Source organism: Tursiops truncatus, chromosome 4 (assembly GCF_011762595.2).
Source record: "Tursiops truncatus isolate mTurTru1 chromosome 4, mTurTru1.mat.Y, whole genome shotgun sequence".
Classification (NCBI taxonomy): Eukaryota; Metazoa; Chordata; class Mammalia; order Artiodactyla; family Delphinidae; genus Tursiops; species Tursiops truncatus.
Window position 1 is genome coordinate 95,344,331 of NC_047037.1, and position 14,360 is coordinate 95,358,690.

At 35.4% G+C, this 14,360-nt stretch overlaps 1 protein-coding gene across 22 annotated transcripts in view; it reads left to right on the forward strand.

Moving 5' to 3' along the window:
• Positions 1-14,360, forward strand: part of SENP7 (SUMO specific peptidase 7) — a 171,753-nt gene that overhangs the window by 88,819 nt on the left and 68,574 nt on the right. For 19 of the 22 annotated variants that reach the window (XM_073804290.1, XM_073804289.1, XM_073804288.1 and 16 more), the window contains one exon: positions 4,608-4,802. The exons of the other annotated variants lie outside the window; for them this stretch is intronic. In XM_073804290.1, coding sequence (XP_073660391.1) covers positions 4,608-4,802 — 195 coding nt within the window. The remainder of the gene's footprint in view (positions 1-4,607; positions 4,803-14,360) is intronic. 22 annotated transcript variants of the gene reach the window in all.

Genomic DNA, 14,360 nt, shown 5'->3' on the forward strand with positions numbered 1-14,360 from the left:
ACAAGTAAACCATATTTTAGTGTAGGTTTTATCTCCTTATGTGGTTCATATCTGTTTTCCTGGGAGAATATTTCCAGATCCTTATAAACTTTGGACATTAGGCAAGAAAGAGCCTAGTGGGAGACATGTGCAAAACTTTTGAGACGGTAAAGCATCTTTCTCCTGTTTTCATCTATTGGCACCAGAGATTATTAGAGAAATATTGACACAGTGTAACTATATTCTGTTAAAAAAAAGTTAGTTCCTGGTTTTTGGAATTCCCCTAAATGGCTTAATTATATTTATTCATGTTTTTCTTAAGTTTGCCTATGTTTGAAGTTTTAGAAAATTACATATTCCAGATATTGTGGTGGTAAGACTTTCTGGACACCCCGGTATTCTTGTAACCTTAAGAGTTCTTTAAGCCAGTAATGTTTTAGTTGAGTGATAATATATTCACTTAAAATATAGCTTAGTAAAAGAAAAGAGCAAACTTAGGAAATCTGTGAATCTCTTTAAGAAAGTAATTCAAAAATGAAAAATTTTTTTTCTTTGTAGCTTAAGAAACTGATTTAGAAAGTAATATTTTGAATTATATCATCTGGGATAAGAATACATTTATAGGAACCCTAAAAAAGACCCGGTGCAGCCTAAAGAAAGAAATGACCATTGTTAACCAAAAAAAAAGAAAGAAAATGTTTTGATCAAGAAAAAAATAAGTTACATAGCACAGTTTTAGAAAAGCATTCATCTAAATTACAACAAAATAAAAACTAAATTAGCATTGTAATTTTTTTGCTTGTTATTTATAGCTTTATTACCAGATGTAATTGTTATCTTTCAACAGGGGTTCCATTTCTTTAAAAATTTGCTCTTAGCATCAAGTATGTCTTATTAGCTCTTATCAGTTTTTCAGAGTTTTTCCCCATTTATTAAATTATTTCAATCTTATATTTACCTTGCTACCAATATGTGGGGGAGGAACTCACAATTTGTGATTGAAAAAATTAAGAACCAGAGAAAATAACCATGTAGAGACACAATCAATAAAAGATATTACTTCTCAGGCCGGTATACTTTCTGTTTCATCTCACTGCATTACAAAATTTGTTTCTCCTTTGGTTTAACATATTATATGTTGAAGTGTGATTTCATAATATTAGTAAGTAAAGTTAAACAAATTCTGTTTTACTTACTGATACTATTTGCATACTTGGGAAAAAATTGGATGGACTGTGTGAAATGACATTTTTCAGTCCTTCCTTATATATTGTGATAGTATGAGAGATGAAGTATACACCTTTATATATTTCTTGTGAAAATTCAGAATCTTTTGAAATGCTGGCTAGCCCTAGAATTTCCATGGCAGTGCTAATTTATAAGTTGTACACCAAAAGACAGTTTAGGTATTATGAACTTAGTTATTACTTTATAGATTTGTTTTCTGTAAGGCTTTCATACAGAGCTCTCTGTTTCTTCAAGGTACACAAATTACATAAGTTGAGAATAGCTGATGAAAGATGTTTGGGCTATGGTTAGTGTTATGAAGAGCTAGGTGTACTGTAGGCATTGCTAACTATTTAACTGTATACTTTTCTACTAAAATATTTTCATTAAGATTGCAGAGCATGATGAATTATGACAATCAAGCACTAATTGAAAAGATAATTTATAAGTTTGAGCAAGACTTCAATAATAGGAAAATTAAAGTGAGCTTCCATTTCTTGTATATTTACTGTGTGCCAGGACTTGTGCTAAACTGCTTTACATCTATTATTTCATCTAATCTTTATAATTTTTTAAGGTAGATATTATAATTCTCCCCATCTTTGAGATGAGGAGATCGAAGATAAGAGGTATAAATTATGGTAAGTAACTTATCTAAGGTTATATAGTTACTAGGTGCTGAATTCAGAACCCAACCTTATGTTTGACTCCAGAGTCCTTGGTCTTAACCTCTGTGCCATACTGCTTTTCATTCTTTTGACCTTTTATTTTTTAATAAGTAGGTATTGGACTTTATTACATATTTTATGTGATGTCTATTAACCTTTAAATATTCTACTTACTTAAAAAATTTTTTTCTTGTGGCATTTGTTCACATAGTAGTGGAATGCTTTCTAATTGAAAGGTGTATCATGGTAGACATGCTGAGATAGTTCCCTGAACCTTCTGATAGCTTCAGAGGCCCTCTAGGGCTCTTGTGCTTTAGAAATGCGGGTTCTACTGAAGTTTGGTATATAATCTTTTCAAGTGGTTTTTTGGTGAATTTTGACATTTTTCTCTTCTAGGAAAGACTTTCAGCTATTTGTTTAGCTTAAAAATTCTCATTTATCCTCTAAGATTCTTTTTTCATAGCTCTGCTTTTTCTTCCTTCAAAATCTAGCAGCAAAACAAACCATAAAAGAATAGAATGATCATTTATTATTCAGAAGCTAATTCTAATCTTTATAATTTTTCCCTTTCCTTGCTGATATTTGTATTTTTTGTTGTTGTTGATTATTCTCTTCAGTACTTTTTATAGGACTAATATTCTATGGACTCTTTATCTCATATTTGAGAGACAGCTTTTTTTTTTTTTTAGGGACTCAACATTTAAAAACACATTTAAACATACTGTAGTCAGGCATTTAAACAGAGATACTAAATTATAGCTGATATTTCTTTGGTATTTCTTCCTCTGTGCCCCAAATTTTCTCTTTATAAACACTACGGTTCTTGGATTATTTTCATTATGAGCCACATTTTAGAATTCAGTAATGATAGAGGACCATAAAAAGAGTGTATCATCTGCTCTTAAAATGAGCTATCAACTAGTATATCAGATTCTCTCATCTCTTAAAAGTAAGTAAAATTTTAATTGTGCCAAACTATTCGGAAAAAAATAGTTCTTACCCAATAAAATTCTCTCTTCTAATATCCCTGCATTTTCCCTAAAGCATTGAGAACTGTAGTTGAGTTTTCTTTAGTGATTTATTTCACAGCAATTCCTAGTGTGAGGTCAGACAGAAGAAATCTTGAGACTCCTTACTGGTCCTGTATTGTCTTCATTCCTACTTCAATTCGAGGATTTTAAGAAGGGTTCTGTCAGACATCAAATATACAAAGCAGACAATAATAAATAGGATTCTTAGAGATTTAAATCATGAGGAGAGATAGAAAAATATCTCTGTCCTCCTCTCCCCACAGTTAGTGGTTGTACTAAATGGCTGACTTTCTTTGCTTTCTTCCTTCACTCGAACTCTGAGCTCAGAGAGTTGTATTTACTGCTAGCCTTGTTTTTAGATCATATACTGGTTAATCAACCCAGTACATTTTTTTGTGGAGGTTGTTCTGGAAATGGATATTTTTAAAGTTTCCTGAAGTATCTACAGAAAAGCTCAGTTATCTTGATGCTGTGGCAGGTTAGTATTGAGGATGCAGTGTAATGGGATAAAATTAAAAGAACCAAAAGATAATTGGCCAAGGTCCTTCTTCCAGGAAGAGTTGCTTATACTTGGGCAACCATTTAACTTTTCTGAGCTTTGAGTTCTTCATGTTTAAAATAAAGAGAAGGCTAAGTTATTTTAAAGTTCTCCTATGAGTTGAAATTTTACATTATCTGGAACATAGTGAAAAGAACACAGTGCCTCTATGTAGTGAAAATAGAGTACCTCTGAGAACTACAGCAGATGTAACAAAGTACAGGGAAGCTCACATTTTTTTACTTAAACAAAAGTACTCTGGCCCTTTCTAGGTGTTATGTATTGTCTCTCACAAAAGGTCAATAAAGTGCTTCAAGTGACATATGGGTAACAGTCAAGGGGGACATCTGATAAAGAGGAGATAAGAAACTTAAAAAATACACTAATGTGAAGTAAAAAAATCACAATAATTTGGCCTGGGCCAGTCAATTCAGGACAGATAGTTGCCTTGAGGGCATCATTGTAGTGTGGAAAAGAACATCAGTTGTTTATAGTAACAACTGGCTAACCAGGAGAAGATTAGGCTATCCTCTTCTGTTTAAGGATGATATGAAACCACCGCTTTAAAAAAGTTTGGAGTGTTAAAAATTACACTTTACTAAACATTTATTTTGTTGACCCTTTTGCCTGGTGCTATTATATAAAGAGTATTTATTACCATCAGTGTATGTGCTGTTTCACTTAAGGATTCTATCATTACCATAGATACAATCTGAATGATGTCTTCCTTATTGGATTTAGCATTTGTCATTTACCAATTATGAGTATTGTTATTTACCAAGGACCTTTCTGTTGAAGGAGAAGAATAAAGATTTATTGAATTGGTTTGTAGTATCTGTGTTTTTAATAACTACTGGAAAAGAAAAAGCATTTTTTGAGAAAAACTGGTTGAAATTTTAAGCAACCCCAATAGCATCCACTAAGTACAGTTAAGCCATTATAGTGGCATGCCAATCTATGCCAATTTATAAGATACAAGTATTTCTAGAAACAAAAAAAAGAGTGTTCATCCAACATTTTGAGTTTTTATGGGCTGATTTCCAGGGTGGTATAATTCTAATAGCTTACTTGTACTGAGTTGAAAATGCTTGAAAATTCAACTTCCTAGAATTTTTTTTACTGCAAATTTCAGTACAGTACAGTGTTTGTTATTTTATATGACAGGATACCCAGAGTTATATTGACGAATGTCCTGGGAACGGAGTTAGGAAGAAAATACATAAAGACCTCACCTGTAACTGAGGCCAGTTTGGGTGATACAGACAACTTGCAATCAGAGCAGCTTTCTTCATCATCTGATGGCAGCCTAGAATCTTGTCAAAATCTAAATCCTCACAAGAGCTCCTTTTTATCTGAAAGGTATGTTTAGTGATAACTTTACTCAAAATAAATATTTTACTTATTCTCATGAGCCTTCCTCTATTCTTCCCCCACAGATATGTTACTGCTAAATGAGAGGCAGCCGTGCTCTGATGGCTAGTATAACTTTTCTCCCCTGGTGGCTGGAACGGCTATTGGAACCAACAGTCCGTAGCTAATAATCAGTTTCAGACAGTACCGGTCACTCTACTTGTGTTTTGGGAAAGTGGAGGCAGACTCTTAATGAAAATTTAGTACCTATTTCAGTTTATTTGTCTGGTATAATTGAAATTCATTCTCCTGACATCTGTCTATTCCTTCTCTTTCTTTGTCCTATTCATCCATCTGGCTTTCTCTCTATCCATCCATCCATCTGTCCGTCCGTCCATCCATCCACATCCATCTTTTCTTTTTTTTTTTTTTCTTTTTCTTTTTGCGGTACGCGGGCCTCTCACTGTTGTGGCCTCTCCCGTTGCGGAGCACAGGCTCCAGACGTGCAGGTTCAGCGGCTGTGGCTCACGGGTCCAGCCGCTCCGCGGCATGTGGGATCTTCCCGGACCGGGGCACGAACCCGCGTCCACTACATCGGCAGGCGGACTCTCAACCACTGTGCCACCAGGGAAGCCCCCCTCCATCTTTTCTTATTCACTATTTGTATACTCATATTCTAGAACTGTACCTGGCCATTAAATATCTGCTGAATGAATGACTGAATGCATTCTTCACAAAAAATGGCCTGAGATAGCTGAATTCCATTAACAAACATGGCTTACTGTACTGATAAGAGAAATGGAAATCAGCAGTTGCTTTTGTTTTAAGCTTTAGCAAAGGCTCATTTGGGGCTGTAAATAAGAAAAAAAATTGCAGTAAAAAGCTAGGGGATGTCAGTTAGTAAATAGTACTAGATCTTTTAACTTTCATTTACCGTGAACTTCTCTATTTTATTTTCTGCTTTCCACCAGTACAATAAATAGTTTTGATCTGAGTGAAAAATTATTGATCCAGTCTTAATTGTCCCTCTACCCCCAACCAAAAGGTAACTTCTGGTTTGTATTTCTCTTGTAAGCCTAGTTACATTAAAGAGTATTTATGGTTGCCTTTTAAAATATCTATAACAAATTTCTTAATTTCTAACACATTCTGTTTTTATAAACTCTGTTTATTTCTTATGAACTTAAAAATTTTATGAATTTTTCTCCTTTTGGAAAATATTTTGTGTTTCACTTAGGTTCTACTTAGTAAATTCTCAGTGACAATTTTAGCTTCATACTTTTTCTGAATTTGCTGAAAAAAGCTCCAGTGGCATTATCCAGTTACTAATAAATTTAATGTAGAATCAGAGATAGTAGAAATGCATTTATCATTTTGCACTATAAGTGTTTATATTTGCCTCCTGTACTAGACCATGAGCTCCTTAAGGAGAGATCATATCTTTACATTTATATCCAGTGCTTAGCTCAATACATATTGAATTTTGTGCACTTGGGTTAATGTTCATGTCATTTAACCTTGATCTTTGGTTTCCTTAGTTGTAAAAAGAGAAATATATATATATATATATATATATATATATATATATATTTTTTTTTTTTTTTTTTTGCGGTACGCGGGCCTCTCACTGTTGTGGCCTCTCCCGTTGCGGAGCACAGGCTCCGGACGTGCAGGCTCAGCGGCCATGGCTCACAGGCCCAGCTGCTCCGCGGCATGTGGGATCTTCCCGGACCGGGGCACGAACCCGTGTCCCCTGCATCAGCAGGCAGACTCTCAACCACTGCGCCACCGGGGAAGCCCAAGAGAAATAATTTTGAATAATGTTTCTAACCTCACAGAATTGTGTATAATCATTTTAAAATCTCACTTGTGAGAATTCTTTATGAAAATAAAATACCATACAAAAAATTATTATTGAAGATACTTTCTGTAGAGAAAGTCACTTATGTACTGTTCCCATGGAATTCAAATGACATGAGTGCACATTCATGCTGTTATGAAAAGTAGCACTATTGTGAGGATTCTGTGAAACTATCAAATTGTAATCTATACTTTTCAGGCTTTATACCAACCTGGGGCTAAGGTTTACTAGTAACAACTCTAAAATTTCTGGCTCTTTCTAAAATCTATTCAGTGAGAACTCTAGGTCTCCTAAGGTCCTTTCCAAATAGTAAGGAAATTTCCAGGTGGTATTTGATATGGACCCTGGAAATTCATTCTCTTGGTGGTAATTTTCTTTCTTTGATTCTTGCATTTAGAATAGGCATAGACTTTGGAGCCAGACGCCTGGATTCAGATTTTAGCTGTACTGCTAACATGCTGACTTACCTTGGGCAAGTTACCTATTCTATCTTTAAAACAGGGATAATTATACACACCTTATAGGATTATTGTGCAGATTTAAGGAGATAACCTATGTAAAGTGCCTAGAACTTGATAGGTAACCAATAAATGGTAGTCACAATTGCCACAGCCATACTAGTATTACCATGTGGTTTAAGGAGTACTGTACTCCTTAAACCAAACTAGTTCTCTCTTCCCTTAAAATGAGTTCATTTTGAGGAGAATCCAGAGTGCCCCATAAATTTTAAGTATGGCCATATCATCACTTCAGTAGATATGCCCCATTAAAACTAAATACAGGATGAATACAGGATAGGCTCGAGGAGGGGACTCTTGTAACCAACCTCCTCCTAGTTTGCCTGTCTTAAAATCAGAAAGGGTAAATAGAAATTAGATCTTCTCAGAAGGAAACATGATGTTCTGACATTATTGTTACTGTTCTTTATTGTAGAGAATGTGGCCAACTTTGTTACAAAGATAGAATGTCAAGTAGCAACTAGAAGTTGGTGGATTGAAGAATGGAGGCTATGGCTGAAAACTGAGGAGGTTTCCTCTGAAAACCCAATGCTTGTGCCCTTGATGATACATATGAAAAAATGTTATATGAAGGCTAAAAGTCTTACTTTAGCCTTAGCTTGTCTTTATTGTTCAGAGCTGTTATTACCAACTTTAATGACAGCCTGAATGTAATTATATAGGAAAAAAAGTCTTGTGTTTTATGCCAAAAATAAAGGATTAATAGAAAACACCAAAAGTGAATAGGAAATTTAAATTAAAATGGTCACCTTGAAGTAGCATATTTGCTTTTTCTAGATGCCAATTTATTTTAACATATAGATACTTAATTATTAACCTTTATACTATTCCTATAACAAATTTTAATTAATATTTATTAAGTCTTTACTATGATATTACACTGTGATAAATGCCATACCTGTATTAACTTATTTAGTACGGACTTGAATTGCAGCTCAGGCAATTTGCTTAACTTCTCTTTCTCTGTACCTCAGTTTAGCCCATCTGTAAAATAAGATAATAATACCTAGGTATGCTGGAGGAGTAAATGAGAAAATCACTTATTATCTTTCAATTTGATAACTTTTTACATCAATACATAGAGATCTATTTTATCTTCTTTTACATATATTTACTTCCTTATGGGTGGACATTTAGGGTATTTTTCATTTTTTATCTGTATAACAATGCCATAATAAATGGAGTTATCCTTTTTTATAAATTTATTTTTTAAATTTATTTATTTATTTTTGGCTGCATTGGGTCTTCATTGCTGTGTGTGGGTTTTCTCTGGTTGTGTCGAGCAGGGGCTACTCTTTGTTGTGGTGCATGGGCTTCTCATTGTAGTGGCTTCTCTTGTTGCAGAGCACGGGCTCTAGGTGCGTGGGCTTCAGTAGTTGCAGCACACGGGCTCAGTAGTTGTGGCTCATGGGCTCTAGAGCACAGGCTCTGTTGTTGTGGTGCATGGGCTTAGTTGCCTCGCGGCATGTGGGATCTTCCCAGACCAGGGATCGAACCTGTGTCCCCTGCATTGGCAGGCGGATTCTTAACCACTGTGCCACCAGGGAAGTCCATTAAGTTTATTTATTTAGTTTTGGCTGTGTTGGGTCTTCGTTGCTGCGTGCAGGCTTTCTCTAGTTGCAGCAAGCGGTGGCTACTCTTCGTTGTGGTGCACGGGCTTCTCATAGTGGTGGCTTCTCTTGTTGCAGAGCATGGGCTCTAGGCACACGGGCTTCAGTAGTTGTGGCATACAGGCTCAGTAGTTGTGGTTCATGGGCTTAGTTGCTCTGCGGCAAGTGGGATCCTCCCAGACCAGGGATCGAACCCGTGTCCCCTGCATTGGCAGGCGGATTCTTAACCACTGCGTCACCAGGGAAGTCCCAATAAATGGATTTATATATATATCTTTGTGTACTTAATCTTATAAATCTTGTAGTGCCATTCTCCTGTACTTTATCCAGAATTAAGTGATATCATTGAAATATTTTGATGACCTGTTGGCAAAAATAAACATAATTGTTTTCAATAAATTGTTTTCATTTCAGTCATTATTTTAGTGAAGATGGATTTTGTATTTCTCACATGAGTTTCTTCTTTAGTCTTTGCATGTATTGGGGTGTTTCATTTGTTTCTTACTGATTTGTAAGAACTCTTATGAAAGGTACTTACTCTTTGTTATATGTGTTGCAAAAATTTTTTTAGGTTTCCTATTTGTAATTTTACTTTGTTTATACTAACTTCTGTAGTATTGATACTTAAAGTTTTATTTTGTAAAACCTGTCAGTGTTTGACCCCAGTGTTTTGGTTTATTCTTGGAAAGACCTCCTCAACCCCAAGTATAAAAATAGGTCAGTGAACTACAGTTTAATTTGTGATGTTTTGAGTGAGGTATTAGACCCAGAATAACAGTCTGGAGATAACTTTTCTAATAGTTTTGGTTCCTTTTTGCCTTTCTGGAGTCTGATATAAATGTCTATGGATACATGGGTTGCTTCCACTTTTTGGCTATTGTGAATAATAACACTGTTATGAACATCAGTGTACAAGTATCTGTGTTTCTGCTTTTAATTATTTTGGGTGTATATCTGAAAGTGGAATTGCTGGATCATTTAATTCTATTATTAATTTTTTGAGTAACCCCCACACTGTTCTCTGTAGTAACTGTACCATTTTACATTGACACAGCAGTGCACAAGGGTCCTGGTTTTTTCACATCATTGGTAACACTTGTTATTTTTTGTGTTTGCATAATGGCCATCCTAATGGGTGTGAAGTGATATCTCATTGTGCTTTTGATATGGTTTTTCCTAGTAATTACTGATATTGAACATCTTTTTCATGAGTTTATTGGCCATTCATGTATCTTCTTTGGAGAACTGTCTGTTCAGCTCCTTTGCCCATTGATGAATCAGGTTGTTATTTATTTATTTATTTTTTAACATCATTATTGGAGTATAATTGCTTTACAATGTTGTGTTAGTTTCTGCTGTATAACAAAGTGAATCAGCTATATGCATACATATATCCCCATATCCCCTCCCTCTTGCATCTCCCTGCCACCCTCCCTATCCCACTCCTCTAGGTGGTTGCAGAGCAGCAAGCTGATCTCCCTGTGCTATGCTGCTGCTTCTCACTAGCTATCTGTTTTACATTTGGTAGTGTATATATGTCAATGTTACTCTCTCACTTCGTCCCAGCTTACCCTTCCCGCTCCCCTTGTTCTTAAGTCCATTCTCTACGTCTGTGTCTTTATTCATGTCCTGCCCCTAGGTTCATCAGAACTTTATTTTTTTTTTTAGATTCCATATATACGTGTTAGCACACGGTATTCGCTTTTCTCTTTGACTTACTTCACTCTGTATGACAGACTCTAGGTCCATCCGCCTCACTACAAATAACTCAATTTCGTTTCTTTTTATGGCTGAGTAATATTCCATTGTATATATGTGCCACATCATCTTTATCCATTCATCTGTCAGTGGACACTTAGGTTGCTTCCATGTCGTGGCTACTGTAAATAGAGCTTCAGTGAACATTGTGGTACATGACTCTTTTTGAATTATGGTTTTCTCAGGGTATATGCCCAGTAGTGGGACTGCTGGGTCATATGGTAGTCCTACTTTTAGTTTTTTAAGGAACCTCCATACTGTTCTCCATAGTGCTGTATCAATTTACATTCCCATCTACAGTACAAGAGGGTTCCCTTTTCTCCACACCCTCTCCAGCATTTATTGTTTCTGGATTTTTTGATGGTGGCCATTCTGACCAGTGTGAGGTGATACCTCATTGTAGTTTTGATTTTCATTTCTCTAATAATTAGTGATGTTGAGCATCTTTTCATGTGTGTCTTGGCAATTTGTATGTCTTTGGAGTAATGTCTATTTAGGTCCTCTGCCCAGTTTTGGATTGGGTTGTTTGTTTTTTTGATATTGAGCTTCATGATCTGCTTGTATATTTTAGAGGTTAATCTTTTGTCAGTTGCTTCGTTTGCAAATATTTTCTCCCATTCTGAGGGTTGTCTTTTCGTCTTGTTTATGGTTTCCTTTGCTGTGCAAAAGCTTTTAAGTGTCATTAGGTCCCATTTGTATATTTTTGTTTTTATTTCCATTTCTCTGGGAGGTGGGTCAAAAAGGATCTTGCTGTGATTTACGTCATAGAGTGTTCTGCCTATGTTTTCCTCTAAGAGTTTGATAGTATCCGGCATTACATTTAGGTCTTTAATCCATTTTGAGTTTATTTTTGTGTATGGTGTTAGGGAGTTTTCTAATTTCATTCTTTTACATGTAGCCATCCAGTTTTCCCAGCACCACTTATTTAAGAGGCTGTCTTTTCTCCATTTATATTCTTGCTTCCTTTATCAAAGATAAGGTGACCATATGTGCATGGGTTTATCTCAGGGCTTTCTATCCTGTCCCACTGATGTATATTTCTGTTTCTGTGCCAGTACCATCCTATCTTGATTACTGTAGCTTTGTAGTATAGTCTGAAGTCAGGGAGCCTGATTCTCCAGCTCCGTTTTTCTTTCTCAAGATTGCTTTGGCTGTTTGGGGTCTTTTGTGTTTCCATACAAATTGTGCAATTTTCTGTTCTAGTTCTGTGAAAAATGCCATTGGTAATTTGATAGGGATTGCATTGAATCTGTAGATTGTTTTGGATAGTATAGTCATTTTCACAGTGTTGATTCTTTCACTCCAAGAGCATGGTATATATCTCTCCATCCGTTTGTATCGTCTCTAATTTCTTTCATCAGTGTCATAGTTTTTGGCATGTAGGCTTTCTCTCCTTAGGTAGGTTTATTCCTAGATATTTTACCCTTTGTTGCAATGGTAAATGGGAGTGTTCCTTTAATTTCTCTTTCAGATTCTTTGTCATTAGTGTATAGGAATATAAGAGATTACTGTGTATTAATTTTGTATCCTGCTACTCTACCAAATTCATTGATTAGCTCTAGTAGTTTTCGGTAACATCTTTAGGATTCTCTATGTATAGTATCATGTCATCTGCAAACAGTGACAGTTTTACTTCTTCTTTTCCAATTTGGATTCCTTTTCTTTCTTTTTCTTCTCTGATTGCTGTGGCTATAACTACCAAAACTGTGTTGAATAGTAGTGGTGAGAGTGGGCAACCTTGTCTTGTTCCTGATCTTAGAGGAAGTGTTTTCAGTTTTTCACAATTGAGAATGATGTTGGCTGTGGGTTTGTCAGATATGGCCTTTATTATGTTGAGGTAGGTTCCCTCTGTGTCTACTGTCTGGAGAGTTTTTATCATAAATTGGTGTTGAATTTTGTGGAAAGCTTTTTCTGCATGTATTGAGAAATCATGGTTTTTATCCTCCAGTTTGTTAATATGGTGTATCACAAGGACTGATTTGTGTATATTTAAGAATCCTTGCATAAACTCCACTTGATCATGGTATATGATCCTTTTAATATGCTTTTGGATTCTGTTTGCTAGGATATTGTTGAGGATTTTTGCATCTATGTTCATCAGTGATATTGGCCTGTAGTTTTTTTTTTTTTTTGTGACGCCTTTGTCTGGCTTTGGTATCAGGGTGATGCTGTCCTTGTAGAATGAGTTCGGGAGTGTTCCTCCTTCTGCTATGTTTTGGAAGAGTTTTAGAAGGATAGGTGTTAACTCTTCTCTAAATGTTTGATAGAATTCACCTGTGAAGCCATCTGGTCCTGGGCTTTTGTTTGTTGGAAGATTTTTAATCTCACTTTCAAATTCAGTGCTTGTGATTGGTCTGTTTATATTTTCTATTTCTTCCTGGTTCAGTCTTGGAAGGTAGTGCTTTTCTAAGAATTTGTGCATTTCTTCTAGGTTGTCCATTTTATTGGCATATAGTTGCTTGTAGTAATCTCTCTTGATCCTTTGTATTTCTGCAGTGTCAGTTGTTACTTCCCTTTTTCATTTCTAATTCTTTTGAGTCTTCTCCCTTCTTTTCTTGATGAGTCTGGCTAATGGTTTATCAATTTTGTTTATCTTTTGAAAGAACCAGCTTTTAGTTTTATTGATGTTTGCTATCATTTCCTTCATTTCTTTTTCATTTATTTCTGATCTGATCTTTATGATTTCTTTCCTTCTGCTAACTTTGGGGGTTTTTTGTTCTTCTTTCTCTAATTGCTTTAGGCGTAAGGTTAGATTGTTTATTTGAGTTGTTTCTTGTTTCTTGAGGTAGGATTATATTGCTATAAACTCCCCTCTTAGAACTGCTTTTGCTGCCTCACATAGGTTTTGGGTGGTCATGTTTTCATTGTCATTTATTTCTAGGTATTTTTTGATTTCCTCTTTGATTTCTTCAATGATCTCTTGGTTATTTAGTAGCATATTGTCTAGCCTCCATGTGTTTGTATTTTTTACAGCTTCTGTGCTGTAATCGATACCTAGTCTCATAGTGTTGTGGTCTGAAAAGATACTTGATATGATTTCAATCTTCTTAAATTTACCAAGGCTTGATTTGTGACTCACGATATGGTCTATCCTGGAGAATATTCCATGAGCACTTGAGAAGAAAGTGTATTCTGTTGTTTTGGGATGGAATGTCCTGTAAGTATCAATTAAGTCCATCTTGTTTAATGTATCATTTAAATCTTGTGTTTCCTTATTTATTTTCATTTTGGGTGATCTGTCCATTGGTGAAAGTTGTTTTAAAGTCCCCTACTGTTATTGTGTTACTGTCAATTTCCCCTTTTATGGCTGTTAGCATTTGCCTTATGTATTGAGGTGTTCCTATGTTGGGTGCATATATATTTACAATTGTTATATCTTCTTCCTAGTTCGATCGCTTGATCATTTTATAGTGTCCTTCTTTGTCTCTTGTAATAGTCTTTATTTTACATTCTGTTTTGTCTGATATGAGAATTGCTGCTTCAGCTTTCTGTTGATTTCCATTTGCATGGAATATCTTTTTCCATCCCCTCACGTTCATTCTGTACATGTCCCTAGGTCTGAAGTGGGTCTGTTGTGGACAGCGTGTATACAGGTCTTGTTTTTGTATCTATTCAGTCAGCCTGGGTCTTTTGGTTGGAGCATTTAATCCATTTACATTTAAGGTAGTTATCGATATGTATTTTCCTATTACCATTTTCCTAATTGTTTTTGGTTTGTTTTTGTAGGTCTTTTCATTCTTTTGTGTTTCCTGCCCAGAGAATTTGCTTTAGCATTTTTGTAAAGCTGGTTTGGTGGTGCCGAATTCTCTTAGATTTTGCT